The sequence below is a fragment of the Poecilia reticulata genome, chromosome 2 (genome assembly GCF_904066995.2).
Source record: "Poecilia reticulata chromosome 2, P_reticulata-male-v2, whole genome shotgun sequence".
Lineage (NCBI taxonomy): Eukaryota > Metazoa > Chordata > Actinopteri > Cyprinodontiformes > Poeciliidae > Poecilia > Poecilia reticulata.
The window spans coordinates 34857309-34875542 of NC_088831.1; the positions used below are offsets into that span (position 1 = coordinate 34857309).

At 36.3% G+C, this 18234-nt stretch overlaps 1 protein-coding gene across 1 annotated transcript in view; it reads left to right on the forward strand.

Annotated features, from left to right (window-relative positions):
- The window catches only part of erbb4b (erb-b2 receptor tyrosine kinase 4b), a 298712-nt gene that overhangs the window by 269785 nt on the left and 10693 nt on the right, over positions 1–18234 (forward strand). The window contains exons 21-26 of the mRNA XM_081604430.1: positions 10175–10330; positions 11737–11812; positions 11976–12122; positions 14393–14490; positions 14789–14959; positions 17264–17501. Of these exons, the coding sequence (XP_081460556.1) occupies positions 10175–10330; positions 11737–11812; positions 11976–12122; positions 14393–14490; positions 14789–14959; positions 17264–17501 (886 nt within the window). The remainder of the gene's footprint in view (positions 1–10174; positions 10331–11736; positions 11813–11975; positions 12123–14392; positions 14491–14788; positions 14960–17263; positions 17502–18234) is intronic.

Genomic DNA, 18234 nt, shown 5'->3' on the forward strand with positions numbered 1-18234 from the left:
GTTTCTTCTGTGTATTTCATGTGTTTTCTAGATCGTCTCTGAGATACTTGTACTCATTAATAGTCTGTATATGATTTCCTCTGATAGTTGTCAGACTTGGGGTCTAAAATTGATTAACTTTTTTTTTTCTTTGACGTGTTTTTAAGAGAGTATTCACACAGGTAAATAAAAAAAATAAAAAAAAACATCCAACACCGGACCATGTTCCTGCTCATTATTCTGGAGAAGGCGGTCCAGGACCTTATCATCAGCAAACTTAATTAGGTACCTGCCAGCACTGGTACAGCTTTTTGTATATAGAATAAATAACAAGAGGGATAACAGCCTTGGGGACAACCAACACTGTAGATGATTTTTTTGTATTTTTTATTTTTTTTCACAGTGAGAATTACCACTGAACTCCCGAAAGTGTGGTTTGGTATTTTCCCCAAATATATTAGCAGAAGACCCTGTAAGAACTGAAAGTGTTGTAGTGAGATTACCATGATTTACAACATACTTGTTTGTTCAGCAAATTTCACAGATGGTTGATTGTTTTAAGATCTGGGGAGATATGAGAATATATCAAGAACCTAAGGTTATGTTGTGCTGCTCAACCCCTTCATGAATCACTTTTTGCTGCTTGTAACAAATCAGCTTTGACGATGCAATGTTCACTTGTTCCTTAATTCCGATCTAACTCATTAACAGATGGCATGTTGATCAGCGTCGTTCACTTTACTTATCAGTGGTCAGAATCTTAAGCCTGATTGGTGTTTTTCTGAAAACATCACAATCTCTCAAAGATCAAAAGGTACTAGCATACCAAAGTCCTTATTCTGCAAATGTCAGCAAATAATAAAACTGTCAAGACAACAAGCAAAAACTATACAGGTTTGATGTGAAATTTTGTTTGGCTTGTGCATGAAGCAAAAGCAACAATTTTAGTGGTCATGGTTTTAAGTTGCAGATGCAAGACACCTGTAACAACATTCACTTTAGTTCTGCTTGTAATGTGATTCAGTAACACAGAGTTCTTAATTATTAAAGTGTTGAGATGTATGTTCACATATTGATTCAAAACAAAATCTAAACTGCTGGTTATGATTATATTATATATGCCATTATGATAACACTGTCAGATGTTTGGCTAAATATCTGATTCCTGTGCCAGCCTCCTCCTTTAACGATTTACCATTTCCTCAAATTACAGCCTGCTGTAATACAAGGGGACACAAATTAAGCTATTCTCTGCCACAACCATGATTATTTGTAGCTGCAGAAGGTCCGTGGTTCCTAAAAGAGCCTGACCAGCCTGTTGTCAAGCTTTGAGAATGACATTTCCTTCTGTTTGTCCTCATTGACAAGGAGAAAGACCATGACAGAGACAGACATAAGCAGAAGCAGATTAAAGCATGCCAAATACATTAACATATCCATCTGGTGTCTCATTCTTCTCTTATTCTCACTCACCCCGTTGGCCCCTGTTGCCAATTTCACTGGGCTTGAGTGGGTTCGGCCAGGACAAGGTCATGTTGTTGGCGTATGTTATGAATTTGCCACCTGATCCCGAAGATGCCTGTAGGGACCTGGCGCACACAACATGCTGGCAGGGTGGCAGGAGTGATTCTGTGAAGGTAAACCACTAGGATGAAAGAACGGATGGCGCAATCTGGGTCAAACACAAAAACGAACACCTTTTTTGTTCCCCTCTCCTTTTGTCACTGTAACTGATCTTCCTGTTTGTTCTTGTCTTGCTCCATCACTATGAAATCAACTTTTAATGGCACACCATCGGAAATGTGATGTTATTTTAAAAGGGATTTGCTGCAAGCAGTGACGGTCTTTGTCACATTTTATTTGGATCAAAGGAAGCCAGGTGTGTAGTACAGTGCTACAGCCTGTGATCTATACCTTATGTATCAGAGATATAGACATTAAAAACTGATGCATTTAAAATGACCATTAGCAATTATTCTAAATTACTGATAAATAAAATATTAAGACAAAAACACCACACACACACAAAAAAAAACCAAGGAAAATGTTGTACCTAATATTTCATGGATTAATTCTGCATTCCCTTCAATCTATGCTGTTTTGTGTTAATTAACATGGAAAGCACAAATCAAGCAATAAAGAGCAAAGAATATAGAATAAGGGAAAGCATCACATGCACATTATAAAAACCGAAGCATATCATAATTACATTTAGGCCAATGTGGTTCCAAGACTCTCTTCTCATACAAATCTGTGTTTTTCTTTTCTTTTTTGGTTTTTAGCTTTTATTGGTGCAACTCTGCACTCTATTTCTCAGTTCTATCAAAGGCCTAAAGCATGCTCATTGATGCTGATGATAAAGTTTCATCACTCTGCCAGCCTTTCTCCCCAAGCAACATTTTTTCAAAGACACAGAAAAGGTTGTCTTTGCCTGCCGTCTAAATAAAAATTCAAAAGGAAAAGATGAAAAGCAGTCAACATAAAGATGCTTGTTCATTTCTAAATATGCTTGAATAGTTTTTAGGTTACTTTCAATAAAAGAAATGAGATTATCTGCTAGCAGGAAAAACGTCTGGAACAAAAATAGTTGGGCATTATAGCTCCATAAACAAATTCAATCCAAATATGTCTGCTAAAGTTCAAAACAGTCACTTTAAGTTGAATGATATTTCTAAATTAACAGCAGAAGCTCCTTTAAATAATACATTTTTAAATTGTCATTTGTAATTTGATATGTGGCTAAAACGGAGAAGCTACAATTGTAGTGATCTCATCTGTAATCTGTACCAAAACTCTCAATGCCATACTTTAAATTACGTAACCTCAGAGGACTTTCTTTGTCTTTATTTTCTTTCACTTTAATTCTGGGAATATCTAATATTTTATTCATGGCTAACTTTGCCATCTTTGTATGTAGTGGGAAAAATGCCTAAGTCACAAAGATGACAGACAGTGATTTTGGACTTTTAACAGGAGTTCTGATTGGCTGAGGACAATGAGGCAGCAGTGGTAGGAGAGTAAAGTTTTGCAGATATCTCAATTTGGCCAAAAAATGATTTAGGTAATTATGCTATTGGACCAACAATTTGCATTTTGCAAGGCATTGGACAGTGTATTTATTCTAGGTTGTAAGGTGAAAATTGTAATAGTTTATTATTCTTAATGTCTGTTCTAGGTTTCTAGAACAGATTATTGCAAAAGCTTATTCAATTCTCTGACTACATATAGGTTTTTAATTCACCGAATGAAAATAGGCCGGAGGATTTCTCTCTCTCTCTCTCTCTCTCTCTCTCTCTCTCTCTCTCTCTCTCTCCCTTTCTCTTTCTCTCTCTCTCACTTTCTGTCTCATGCACACAGCCACTTTTTTAAAAGCTTAAACTGTGTACTTTATTTGCATGGGTAGGCTGATTCTTTTTTTTCTCCATCTTTCACTGCCTGAGCATTTTTGTCTGCCCCTCCCTCAGTGGGTGGTAAGGTCAAGAGATACCCTTCATACATTCATTCATAAGAGCCAGCTGCATGAAGGACTTCAAAAGTATTAGCTTACCATTTTCTCAAGAGCAGAGCTCTTGCTCTTTTGTTGTTTTTATGGTTTGTTTATGTCACTTACTGAAACTTATGTTGACGTGTCCAATTACTTCTGTGTTCTAAAACAAAATTAGGAATTCTGATGGGTATGTTAAAAAAAATAAAGTCTGAATAAAGATAGACCGTTCCATTTTAAGGGTGAGGAGGACATAAACCTTAAACAAGACAAATGTTAATAGACCCGGAAGTACATTGGGACCAATGAGGAAAATTCTGTTTTGCCTATAGGCGCTTAGGCACAGGGCAATAAATCAAACTTCTAATCAGACTGTGGCAGAGGAATACAACTATCCATTATTTCCATCTTTAAGAAGCCAATGACATGTAACCTTGGCATTGTCTTTTTTTTTTCTCACAGTGGGATCAAAAGGTCAGAAAAATTGTTATAAAAATAGTTACAACAAGCAATTTATTCCTGTCAAACTGAACTATTTAATAACATTCATGAGCTTTCATTGCTCCAAGGCTGTTATTTCCATAACATTGGAGTTGTTGGCGCAAAAATAAATCCACCAGCTTGAAGAAGTAAGGTCATTGCCTGCTCAGCTGATACAGAGGCTGTTGCTGCAAAACAGTTGAATCTTATTTGGAGTGATGGCTGCTCGGCAGTCTCACAGCAACAAGTGCCCACCATCTCTCCCTCAGAACCAAATATTATTCACTTTTCCATTCAAAATCTGGGTAAATCAACTGGATGGTGTTGTGTCCATCAATCGATCTCATATATGTGTTTAGTTTTAGTCATGGAATGGCTTGAATTTGAAGCTAATCTGTATTTTGCTACCATCAGTTGGGGAGCCCCTCACAGAATATTGTATTTTTTTCTACAATTCTGTTTCGCGTAGCTGTCTACTCATCTTTACTTATAGACGCCTAAGCTTATCTGGGTGTCTTTGTCTTTCTCTAACTCATTTTTTTATCAATTCCTGTTGAAAGAAATTCATAAGATCCGTCTAAAACTATGGTGAGGTCACAGCAGATAAATGTAGTGAGGCTTGGAGCAGTATTTATTTGAACCCATCTTTTATCATTTATTATTACGGCGTCGTTTCTCTGCCTCAGTTAAAGCATGGGTCAAAAAAATAGATATTATGAGTGAGTGAGTAAAGCGCTTGACTTGACCTAAGCTCTTTGAACAGCTTCTTCAACCCCCTTTATTAATGCTTAACCTGAGAAAGCAGCAATAGAGAGAAATGGAAAATATAATTCCACCTAAAAATGAAAAAACAAAGTCAGGTCATCTTGTTGCTCTGAGGCGTCTCTGAATATATAAAGTAAAATTGAGTATTGTCTGGGAGTATTAATGCATTTAATGTGCAATAATTCCAGCACCATAATAGCTAAATCATAAGTCATAGGCTTTGCTCTCTGTGTGTGTACTCAAAAATAACTAACTGCACAGAGATAAACTCTCAAGTTATGTGAGAAAATACTCTCAACAGATTTTATGTTGGTCAAATATTTGGTGAAGCAAATTTGGCAGAGTAAATTGATTTACTCCCAGAAGAAAATATTTAAGATCTACCTTTTAAAATTAAGAGGAGATAATCTTTAATTATTTACTAATCAATTTTTGATTTATATTTAAAATGTTTGTTGGGTACATATAGTCCTAGTGGCTCTACCTAGTCATTGCAGTTAATGATTTGGTAATGATTAAATTATCACTTATCTCTCCCTGTTTTCACTTGGTCCACTTATTCAACATGTCCTATACTAAATAAGGATTGGGAAGTTGTTTGTTTGTTTGTTTCTTTGTTTGTTTTTTCTCTCCCTTGGTTTATTCTGTAACGGCATAATGACAGTTTTAGCAAATATGTAGAAAAAAATATATAAACTACATACTGCAGCGTTAAGATAGAAATGCAGCCTTTTTTATTCTTGCAATTGTCGTTTTTCTGATTTAGTTTTAAAACAAAAGTACTGGAGAGGAAATAAAAACACTCCACTCCATTATTCATTATGAACATAAACACAAAACAGTTGTCCTGCTAAAAACTTAAATAATTTCCATCATATGGTGATATAATGGAAACAAACAAAACATGAAAGACAGGGATACTTGGATTTCAGACACCTCAGTGATCTGTAAAATAATGTGATAAGCATTTTAAAATTAATGAGTGGATCAGAAATATACTTGTAGATCTTCTACCCTGTAGTCTGTGATCTCTCAGTAGGTGCAGTTGTTAAGCATGTGATCTCCAGTTATTCACATCTGAAACCAGCCTGTGAGTGTGATCTCCAATTCTTTACAACATCTGCAACGACTGAAAAAGTTGTGTAGTTTGTCCTCAGCTTAAATTTATCATCTTGATGAGTAGACAGATCAGAGAATTTACAAGAAGGATGTGTACAGGATGTGCTAGACAAACACTCTCATAAAAAAAATTTTCATTTGAATCAGGATATCTGTTTATGGAAGATGAGTGAGTTGACAGCTCCCTATGTGAGCAACTGAGTGTGTTGTCATAATAAACAACTCAGAGACCTCTATGTCAGTGAAAAATGGCCACCGATTCTCCTCACGCTCATCCTTATTGATTTTTTTCTTTTTAACTTGCTGCCAAATCTGTCCTCAGAAAACACATCTGAAGACAAGTCTGTTTACTTGGAAAGGGAATTGAATCTGACTTAAGCATAAATAACCAAAACATGCACACATGTTTTATGGAATTTAATTTCTTTTGACTTCACAGAGGTAATTTCTCAACAGTGCGCAACACCTGTATAACTTGTATTGTTTGCTTTCGGTTTTGCCTATTGCACTCCGAGAATAACTAAATATTGTTCTAGTTTAATGCAGTCGAATGCTACTTTAATTTTAAAGCAACAGATGAATACAGAAAGTATTCATCTGTTGCATAAAGACAGATAATGTACATGTCTGGCTGCATTCAGTGAGTCAATTTGAGTCCCACTAGTCATCTTTATGGACTTGTTTGCACTTTAGCCAAGAAGCAAAAGTATCCTGGGTTCGACGATCAGCCTGGTGTCTTGCTACAGTGTGTATGTCAACCCCATGCAGGCATGGGTTCTCTACAAGTTCCACAGTCCAAAAGCAGGATTGTTAGGTTGACTGATCTCTTCAAATTTCCCTCAGGTATGAGAGTGTGCCTGTATGACTGTGTCTCCCTTTTATGTCACTCTGTGATAGGCTGGTGACCGGTGATGGTACCAGGTGCATCAAGCTGAACTACTTCCACTTGGATTTTTTAGGGGGGAAAAATTCTGCTGCTCTTGAATGCAGTGGCTTAAACATTCTGCGTGTTTGCTGTCCTTTCTTTGCTTTCTTCCCCTCATAAAATAACTATGCAGGGTTTGGGGCATAGGCGAGATCCCTGTGGTTTGGTAGGCAGCACTTTTTCTGAAGGTGTGATTATAACAGAGTCTGTCTGAAACCTAGGGATTTCTTTTTGGTGCCAGGCTCACCTGAAATACATGCTCCCCTGCTGGCTTTGGTGTGGGTGATGCATCCCGGTTTACTGCAAGTACAAACCTCGGGCAGTGAGTTGTTCCCATCACGCCCACGTGGGAGGGTTGTAAATGAAAGCAACCAAGCAAAAAGCCAAAAAAAAAAGTTTTTCTTATGCATGTCTGCTGCAACTTCGGAGTCTGCACACACCATCAACTCCCCTTTCTCAATCTCATTGTGCTGGTAAATTAAAATTCACGGGTTGCCAAGCCATCCATTCTTCCTCCACTGCTTAATTGTCTTGAAAATTGAGGGGATTACTGGGTGCTCTACATATAAATAAGAATATGTCAAAAATCTGGCAGAATACGCTATGACAGACTAACAGTGTTGATGATTTATGAACTTTAAGTAAATGCCGGCATACACCTTGAAACCCACACCATCATGTTCAGATTTTACTTTATTACAGCACTTTAGACAATGCACTTTAAAGTGGTGAAATGACCAGTTAAATTATTGCAAACAAAATCTCATCAGTGTGCTTTACGTTTGAACAGCCTGCTCTGTCTTAAGTTTTTGCTTTTACATTTATTACATAGAAGGTTTTAATGGTCAACTATTGTAAGAAATGGGATCAAACCAAAGGGAGGTACTGCATTTATATGACCTAATAGCCGGGAAGTTGGCGTTTATGGCTTTTGTTTATTATATATGTTTAATATATTGCAGTGATCTCTTAATAATGAGACACCTGCAACATGTGAGGACATCATTGTGTGGGTCACATATCTATAGTTGCATTTGAGCTTGTATGCAAATGTGCAGGTGTGCACTGAAACTACCCACTCCTCTTTGAGAGGGAGCCAAATGAGGCAGGGTGATTGCAGCCCCACCAGTGTAATCTCACATTTTAGAGTGCTCTAGCACAGCCCCAACTTTGACTACTCGGCTACTTTCAGCCTGCCCAACCACCTCCCCCCACCATTCCACTCCTCTTTTCATTTCATCCCATTCTTGCTAAATGCAATTTGTTATGGCTCCAAATAAGACCTGGGTTTTCAGTCTTTCCGCCACTTCAAACAAAGTGGTTCCTGTTATTGCTTGTCCAATTTGAGATTGTTTCCACCTCTCCCATCAACCACCCATTTCTCATTTTCTTCAAGTCTACACTTTCAGTGATCTGTAATTGGCAGTAAAGACTTTAAATATGTGGCAAAGGATGTATTGTAGGAATTCAAGAATGTTTGAATGAATGCACAGGAATTTGATTTTTGTACCTTGAGGACTTAATTGGAATTTTTTGTCAGAATTACCTGATCAAGTATCCCGGATTCATTCACACTGCATTTATTTGTTTATATGTGTGAGTGTAAATGCATTGTTTCAATCATGCAGTTGTGCTGACAATACATAAATACTTGACAAAAGGGAATACATCTCTTATTGTAACAAGAAAACACTGAATACGAGGGAGAAGATTTGGTTTTGCAAGTCACAGGACACAAATCTTTTGCCATTTGAACCAATAGTACTTTTGTAAAAAATATATGTATTAGGGTCAATCACAAATATTTATTTGGGTAGTTTTAGGAAACTTCTTGAGATGCAACTTCTTGAGAAAAAGATCCTAGAAACTTCCCACTATTGCTAAATGCTGTAAATGCTTGGTTTAGAATTGTTCTTTTGGAAAAGTTCTTGCAGGAAAAGGCAGCCTGCATACCCTCTATGTTCAAATAAAGTTTGTGAGGAAAAAAAAGAGCAATCACAGTATCTTACAACAATAATTAAATTTGAAAAGAAAGGAAGATTGCAGGCTTAGTTTCTTAATGACTTTAAAAATGTATTGAGAAAAGTGTTTCCCTCCAACACTTTTCACTCTTATGGGATCTGTTGATGCTTGTGGATGATTGTTTTATTACCAATGCAGGCCTTCGGCAATTAGAAGGTCTTTTATTGTAGTTGTTGCTGAGAGTTTTCAGAATGAAATAACAATATGGTTGTAATGATAATGACACAAAGAGGTATCAAAAATCTAATATGGGTTTGATTGTTGGTAATGATGTTGATAATGATTAAAGCAAATGGAGTTATAAGCAGAGTCAGACTTCCATGTACACATACACTATGTATTATTGTACAGCACCATGCAAAAGGATTACATTCTCTTTTATTCATTCTCTCAAATTTCTGTGAATTGTATTCATACTCTATATGACAGACAAACACGGATTACTGCTGAGCATAATTTGGAAGTAAAAAGGAAAAATCATCCATGATACAAAAAAATGAAAAGAATGTTGCATAACTGCAACCCTAAATAGACATGGCTGCCTAATTAAACTGACAGGTTGGGCAAGGTGATTGTTATTCAGAAAAGCAACCGAAAGACGTATGATAATTTTGAAGGAGCTGTAGAGATCCCCTGCTCAATTGGGATCATCTTGTAAAAGGCTTTTTTGGAAGTGTGGTGAGGAGAAAGTCATTGTTGAAAGAAAGCCATCAGAAGCAGTTTGCCAGGAGCCTTGAAAGGGATACAGTGAACCTGTATGCAAGAAGGTGGTGTGCTCAGATGAGACCATTAGTGAATATTTTGGTCTACTGTGGTATAGAACTAAGTCTGGCCAGAGTTTTTGGGAGGATGAAAGGAGCTAAATACAGGGCATTTATATATTTAAAAAAAATGTAGTGCCTGCAACAAATTAAGACAATTACAAAGACTAGCTTTTCAGTAGGCCAAAACTAAATAATTCACCCAAAGTTAGAATATGACGCTTTGGATCACAAGTTCCAGATCACAACTTCATATAATTATTTAGGTCATTATTTAGAATTTGTAAAACTAGGCTGCATTGTAAGGAAGCAATTCATCTATTTGATGTTGTGTATTGGACCAAGGACCCATCTCAAAGTTGAATGAGTGGAGAAGCACTGAAGCTTAGATCAACACATATTTATGCATAAGAATGACAGTTATACTTTTACTACCAAGACAAATTGAGAAACTGTGGTAAGACTAAAAAATGTACTAAAATTCTGCTTGTAGGAACTTTATAGTTGGTACACTGTGCCTTTTCTTGTATATCAAAGCACATATCTGATTGCCGATACAGTATGTTTTCTATGCAAATAAATATTGTAAAAAATTATAATTACTGTCTGTAATCTTGGGCTTGAATGTCTGCATTGCAGGGAATGATGTACCTGGAGGAGCGTAGACTTGTCCACCGAGATCTTGCAGCCCGGAATGTTCTGGTCAAATCTCCGAACCACATCAAAATCACCGACTTTGGGCTGGCTCGGCTGCTAGATGTCAACGAAAAAGAATACAATGCCGATGGGGGAAAGGTGAACTTCAGTGTCTTTTTTACAAACATTTGCAACGTCTCACAATTAATTCAACATTTACCAGGACCTTAATGTTTCCTGTTAATAAGAATCTTTAATTGCCGTTATCTATTACTGTGTCGTTCAAATGCAATGAACCCTGGATGTATCATTTATTCTTCTTGTCAAAACATGTGACTTTATTTATTTGCTTTCTTTCAAAGACAACATAAAAAAAAGGACTTTGAAAAATCACACACCGGCACCCTTTTCCCCTCTTTTTTTCTCATAGCTCAGAATTATATTTGTTTCATTATTATGTAAAAAGAATGCAAGAGTTGTCTCATGTAATCTTGGCTCAGACCGCAAGATAGTTGGGAAGATTATATTAAAGCTTTAGAAGTTTTGTGGGTCTTGTATGCTGCTTATGATTCCTTGCACCTAATATTTAGAGGTAAATGCTCATAGTTCAAGGATGATTTATTTAAGATCGCACATTAGAATCTGCCAGTTTTCTGTAATTAGAGCCCGATACCATATTTTATTGTCTGTAGTTACACATGTTTGGTTTAGGAAATAAAATGTTAGACTATTTCTTTAGACTGTGGCATTGACAAGTCATAAAAAGAAACAATGGGCATTAACATTAATAAGGGTTTCATAGCCTCCGGGAGGAGCATTACCAATCACAAAGGATGCTATTTCTCAGCGTAAAATACTCTTCTGCTCTACTGAACCGTTTTATTTACCTTCGGGGGGAAGAGATCTCAAAACGCTGTAAACGTAGTGAATAAATCTGTCCTTGGGGCTGTGTGAGCACAGGTCTCTGACCCTTTCTAATCTTTGTTTATCCTTTCCCTGACTACTGATTTGTTTTCAAACCATTTTTTCACAAGCGAGGATATTCCTCCTCTTTCGCTCCTAATCTTTTTATGCTTATTGTGGTTTCTGTCAGTGATCAGTGCTGCGCATTTATCCCTGTAGCTGTTAAACAAAAGGTACACTAACCTTCCACATCTCCTCTCTTCTCAACCTTTATCACTGTAATCAATGGAACTGGCCTTCAAATCTAATCACAGTGTTAAGCTTGATCCCAGACCTCCCTTGTTTATGTCTCTTTTTAATTTACTACATCTTAGTCAGAGTGTGCGTGCGTGCGTGCGTGCGTGCGTGTCTTTTTCTGTCGGTGGGGGATTAGATTGATATTGTGTGTGTGTGAAAATGTCCTCTTGATGTTGATTTACCCAAACCTTGTTTCCTTTTAATCCACCATTACATTTTACTCTCCAACATGGCTGAAACAGTCAGTCATTTTACAATGAAACACTTCAAATATACATTGTGGACATTTTTTTTTCTTATAAATAGGTTTATTGTTAGCAGATTTTATTGTTAATACATCAATAATACATGTTCCTACACTGCAGATGCCAATCAAGTGGATGGCCCTGGAGTGTATCCATTACAGGAAATTTACTCACCAGAGTGATGTATGGAGTTATGGTAAGCCGCTTTTACAGTCTCCAGTAGCTGTGAGGGTTATTTTTCCCCTACTTGGTAGTTAACACCAACACAAGACACTAGCAGTGACATATGCATAGCCTCTGTCCTAACATAGAGCATTTTAAATCAAATGTTTCTTTTCCAACCATCTTTGTTTTCAAAGGTGTGACCATATGGGAACTTATGACCTTTGGAGGGAAACCATATGATGGCATTCCGACCAGAGATATTCCAGATCTACTGGAGAAAGGAGAACGACTTCCTCAGCCACCCATCTGTACCATTGATGTCTATATGGTCATGGTCAAATGTACGTGCAAACAAAATAACGTTAACTTTTTTTAACATGCATAAAACAACACAGGTTTCAAAGAGTGTTTTGTATTTCTGATGCAATTGCAACATACTTCAATTTCCGAGCCTGGCCCCCAATCATGAGTCATGATTCCATGACTCTTCCATGATCATGACTAAGATTCTTTTCAATTTGTCTTATAATGTTTGTATTTTCTTTCATCTTATGAGTGCCAGCAACAGATTGCATATACCAAAAATCAATTTTATACAAGATTATTATTAATTAAGATTATTATTTTTTTCTATTTACTCCAGATCTTAGAGGTAATTTGCCAGCAGACATTTTATTTGTGGGTATCTGAATCCATGCTGGCTTTGTAACAAAGACAAATTAAAGTTTTGTGAGAAGAAAAACAACCTGTGGAAATCAATTAGCCATCCAAATTTAGATGGTTTTCTTTATTACACACATTACACTCAGGTTATTTTGAATTTAAAATCAGGGCCAACTGTTTTTATGATGTTCATTCATTGAATGCTATTCAGCAAATATATGTATATAAATAAATAATAGGAAGTTAAGTTCACAGCCACCTAACGAGGATAAATTCAAGTTTTGCCTTCCCACTTACTGAATGGTAGCACCAGCTTGTCGGCGTTATTTGCGAGATACTCGTGGAATGCCATCAGGCAGCACTATAACATCTGGTTACTGTGGCCAGGAAAAAGACTTGCTGCCAGTTACAGACTGGCCCTGTCCACTGCTCAGTGACATGAAGCCTCTGGCTGTCATTGCCACCTTGACTTTTCCTGCCACCCTGAACTTGCGCCAACTTGGCAAGCAGTAGAGAGCAGAGAATTATCCATGTCACTGCGCAATTGTTTTCTTTCTTTTTGCACAATGTTATGTTTGAAATGCACATATGTGAAATGTGCTGATAAAGTAATGATAGGTTCCCTTTTAAACCATTAATTGCTATCACTTTTTGCCTAATCTGTATTACTTCTGTATTCATTTCATCTTATTTCCCTTGATGCACAGATGAGGTCGAATCACATGATTGCTTTGGTGTCGTATCCATGTGTCCAACTGTAAAACTGGCAGAAGAGCACATTTCTCCAGATGGCTGTTCTAGTGATGAAAGAGTATTTATATTTAGGCTGAAAAAGTGACTACATGTAAAGACATGTTTAAATAGAAAATACATAGTTGCTCATTTTTACACAACTAAAAATATTACCTTTAGGGGAAAATATTTAATGTCCCTCAAGCAAGTTAAATGATTAACCGGAACAACAACATATCTACAGATGGACATGTTCTATCTATGCAATAGATGATGTTATGCTAGGTAAAATTAAAAATATCAAAGTAAAAACACGACTAGTAATATTACAGTACTTTTAAATATTAAAGTACTAACATTTCCAGTTGCCGGTGTTGTTTGCAGCCTCTTGAGGGTTTTCTTTCTAAATGCCGCTATATTTAGCTCCATCCATCGTATTAGAAATCCTGACTAGTGGAAGAAAGGAATCCACACAGCATGATGTTGCTACTGCACTGTTTCACAATGAGAAACGTTTGTTCATCATGACATTTAGCAATAGTTTTTCACCGCAAACAGAGGTTTGCACACAGGCCAAAAAGGTACATTTTGGTTTCATGTGACCAGAACATCATCTTCATACAGTGTATGACATACATGCTCATGCAAAACTGAAATTCATTTTAATTGTTTGCCACTCTTCTATAAAGGTCATACATGTAGCAATTATTGATAATTGCTCTTTTGACATTTTCCCACCTGAGCTGCGTATCTCTGCAATTCCTTTCTTCACTTTAGCACTTTAGGTAAAATAGGAAAGAAAAAAAAAATCTTTCTGCTACTTTACTATGATGCACTACTTTGGGCTGATCTGGTCACAGAAAATCCTATTGAAATACATTGACTTTGGTGGCAATGTGACATAATAAAATAATATTAAAATGGTTAGAGGGGTAAGGAACTTTAACAGGAAATGTGGTGCTTGTTCATGTTGGACTCAGCAGAAAACTGTGAAAATTGTTTTACACATGACTTATAAAGAATAAGTTCATCTTTATGTCTGTTGCAAATGCTGCTGAGAAAAGCATTAAATAAGCGTACTAAGTACTGGGGTCAAACTTGAAGTCAGGGGCTAAATGATTCATTATCCCATGAAAAATGAAAGATTAATATCTCCAGTGTGTATGTATATTTAATTCCAGTGGTCAGTATGTAATACAAAAACATTTTTTTTCAGGCTGGATGATTGATGCAGACAGTCGACCCAAGTTCAAGGAACTAGCTGCAGAGTTCACACGGATGGCTCGTGACCCCCAGCGATACCTGGTCATCCAGGTAGGTTCTCAGTAAATTTTAACAAAATAATATGAAGAAAAAAAAACTGTCATTGTTAAAGCTTGTCTGTAGACTGTTGGGCTTATTCAAATCAGGTCTATGGACTTAGTTTTTATTTCATTAGAAGGTAAGGGTATAAGAGACATTTTACCACAGAGGAAATTTAGCAATCTGGAAAACTTCAATGTAAAGTCAGACAACTATTAAGTAATGCACTACATTATTATTATTCACCATATTCAGTTTGTGGTTACAAAGTGAACCTGTGAATGACACATCAACCCTCATGTTTTAATAGGGTGATGACCGCATGAAGTTGCCCAGCCCCAACGACAGCAAGTTTTTCCAGAGCCTGCTAGAGGAAGACGAGCTGGAGGACCTGATGGATGCTGAGGAGTATTTGGTTCCTCACTCCTTTAACATTCCACCACTGGCATACACTCCTCGCACGCGCATGGACTCAAACAAGGTAAATTATTTTAGGGATGTTCAGACTCCTCCGAGGAAAAAGGATCTGCACGTTTAAGAGAAAAGATTAACACAGATTCCTTAAGGCAGTGCAGTCACTAGTTTTAATCTCTATTTACAGGCTTTGCATATTCATACGTGCCTCTGATAGATTTCCTAATATTGTTTTTTTATTTTTTGTTTTATCTTCTGTCTCGAATGCTAGATTTCTTCCCTATTCTATTTGACTAATTCAGAAAGTGGAGTAAATGTTAGTTTTATAACAATTTAGATGCTGATTTTCTTTCTTAAAACTTCAGATTGATCAAATTGCCTGGATTAAGCCAAACTGTAGTCCTATAATCTTCTGTCATTGTGTCAAAAAAAACGCTGCCCCACAGTATTTCAACTCTTGAACTTTCCCACAGTTTGTCACTTTTATAACAACAAAATTCAATGTTTGCAATGCCTTTAGATGATAAGCCCTCCTTGAACTGCAAGTTCAGTTTTGATCTCATCTGATCAGGTCACCTTCCTTAACATGTTTGCTGTGTGTGTCTCGTGGTACAAACACATTTTCTTGTGGATTTCTTTCAAATCCACAAGATTTCTTCCAGCTCCTCTTCCGTAGTGGGAAGATCTACAAAGTGCACAGTTGCATAGAGAACGGTTGTTTTGAGTCTAAACAGATGCCCCCATCTGAGATGTGCAACTCTAGAGTTACCCTGGCATACTGTCTGGCTTTCTCTTTAATTCTCTCCCAGTCCAGCCTGTCAATTTAGCTAGGTCTTTGTAGGTTTGGAGTTGTGCTGTTTTCTTTTCATTTTCAGATGATGGACTGAAATGTGCTTTGACAGATGCTTAAAGCTGGGCTATTGTTTCATAATCAAACACTACTTTGAAGTTCTTTATTATTGTATCCCTGTCCTGCCTGCTGTGTTTCATGGTCCTTATTAAGGTCTGTTGTTGCGAAGTGAGAGAAAAAGCAAAAGAAAAAAAATGGAAGTACAAAAGGTAAAAATGATTGCAAAAAATAATTGTTCAATACAGTGTGTCCTTTAAATTCAACTCTTCCTACAAAGGTAAAGGTTTGTTTTCACTTTCAATATTACTTTTGGATTTGCCTGTTGTAGGATGTTTTGCATATGTTTAGAATAATTACATTACAGTGGTATGTAGTTTTGTCAGTTTGCATAAAGCATGAATATGACCATATTGACTTCTAACAAGTCTGGAAATAGTTATTTACTGTTACATTGTTATTTTAAATAAATTTATTGGCATTTTTATTTTGTATGGGAAATATGGTACGTTGTGTGCATATGCATGAATGACACAATACAAAAAGAAAAACATTTATGTGTCACGTGGGCAACTGTAAATACTGGATGAAAGTACACTTATTAAAAAAAAGTTAAAAAGTGCTTTAAATATGTTAAAATGTATGACAAAACAATGTATGTACTTGCCCAGTTCTTACAGCGGTAAAGGTCTATATGACAGATTAATTTGAATACCCTCATGAGGAAAACGGAGCAGTGAATGAATAGCACATGCACCATCTCTAATCAATTTTCTTGTAGGGGCCAAATACCATATCATTTTATACTTGTTCAACTGGCATGTGGGCTGCTAAGAAATGTTGATCAGAAGTAGAATAAATATCTACATCTTAATTAATTAGTCCAATATAAACTGAAAATTCCACTTGACCATTGCTTCCCAATTTGTGCAAATACTCTTCCAGACATTAAAACGTTTCAGCCTTTAAAAAATAAGAATGAAAATAAAATTGAAAAAGTCAAACCTTTGATGAAAATGAAGGAGCTGAGAGATAAGTGGATGTGAAGCTTTCCCAGAGATTTAGTAAAAAAAAAATCTTTTTTGTTATGAGCACAGATACAAATGGACCTCAGCAGATATGGTTACTTTAAGTTTTTAATTAAAATTATGTTAATTAAATTGCCAATGTTCTTCAACTTCAACAGTTCCCTTTTCTGTTTTTGTAAAAAATTAGAAACCTTAGTAAAATAGAATTATTAACATGGAATCAACCTTAACATTAGATCAGTCATTTATTCTTTTTTTTTTCACTTTTATTTATTTGTATTTATAAAACAAACCAGAATAAAATAGCTGTTTTAATATTTTAGACGAGTTAATAAAAACCTCTAATAAAACAGTGAGGGCTACAGCTAAGGTAAAAACAAAATTACTTTTTGTATTTGCTACCGTCTTGCAAGTCTTGTTTGCTTTTATATTGTCAGTTTATTTGTTTGCATATTGTGTCAACAATAAGTTTTTAATTATTATTATTTCCATCCAGAATCAATTTGGCTGTCAGGACCCAACGTTTACCATGGGGGACATGCTGGCCACTCTGCCTAGAGTGGGTCAATCCATGTCTGGAAGCAGCCTCCCTTCACAGGAACTCGCTGCAGGGGCCCAGATTAGTGGTGGATTTAGTCGTGGCAACCAAGATGACCCTCGCTGTAATGGCACCCTAAGAAAGCAGGCCTCCCCAAGGTCAAACACCCTTGGTTTAGCTCATACTCCAGGACAAGGTAAAGCTTGGTGTGAAATGCCTGCCATCCCATTGTTTACAAGTTTACATGTTTTGAACATCTTAGCATATATACTCTTTAGCAGAGTGGACCAAATACCATGCAGACACACTGCTACGAGTCATTTGTATTCTGAAGAAGACAGTTGCTGTTTTTATGTGTTGTATTAGCACCCTTATAGAAATTGTTTTTAAAAATACATACATAGAATTTTTAAAGTTCAAAGCTGCACATGATACTCTTTAATTGTAAATTTGTATGTGTTCATTTGTAATATAGAAAAAGATTGTGTTGGTATAGTACTGAATATATGTCATTAATCTACATTATGCAAACCAGTATATGGTTACTCAAGATAGTTTCTGATAAATGTGTTGCCTAACTGTGATTTAAAGAAATAAGTCACAAAATTGGGATTGACAGCCAAAATTTGTCATGGTTTACACATCAAGTAAACCACCACAAAGCTTAGTAACATTGTGTCACATTTTAATTTTTTAGTTAATAGCTGTAAATATAAAATGATCAACTCTCCATGTTTGACTGAACTATAACTTATTCATAAATTGCTGATGCAAGCAGAGGAGTATTACGTAAACTAATAAATGCAGGTGCTCTACAAGTTATTGATGGAGGAACTAATAATAGAAAACAGAGTGCTTAACAATAGTTTGTCTGCAATGTCAATGAAAAAGCAAGATTGCGCAACAATGAACTTCTTTTTAAAACATTG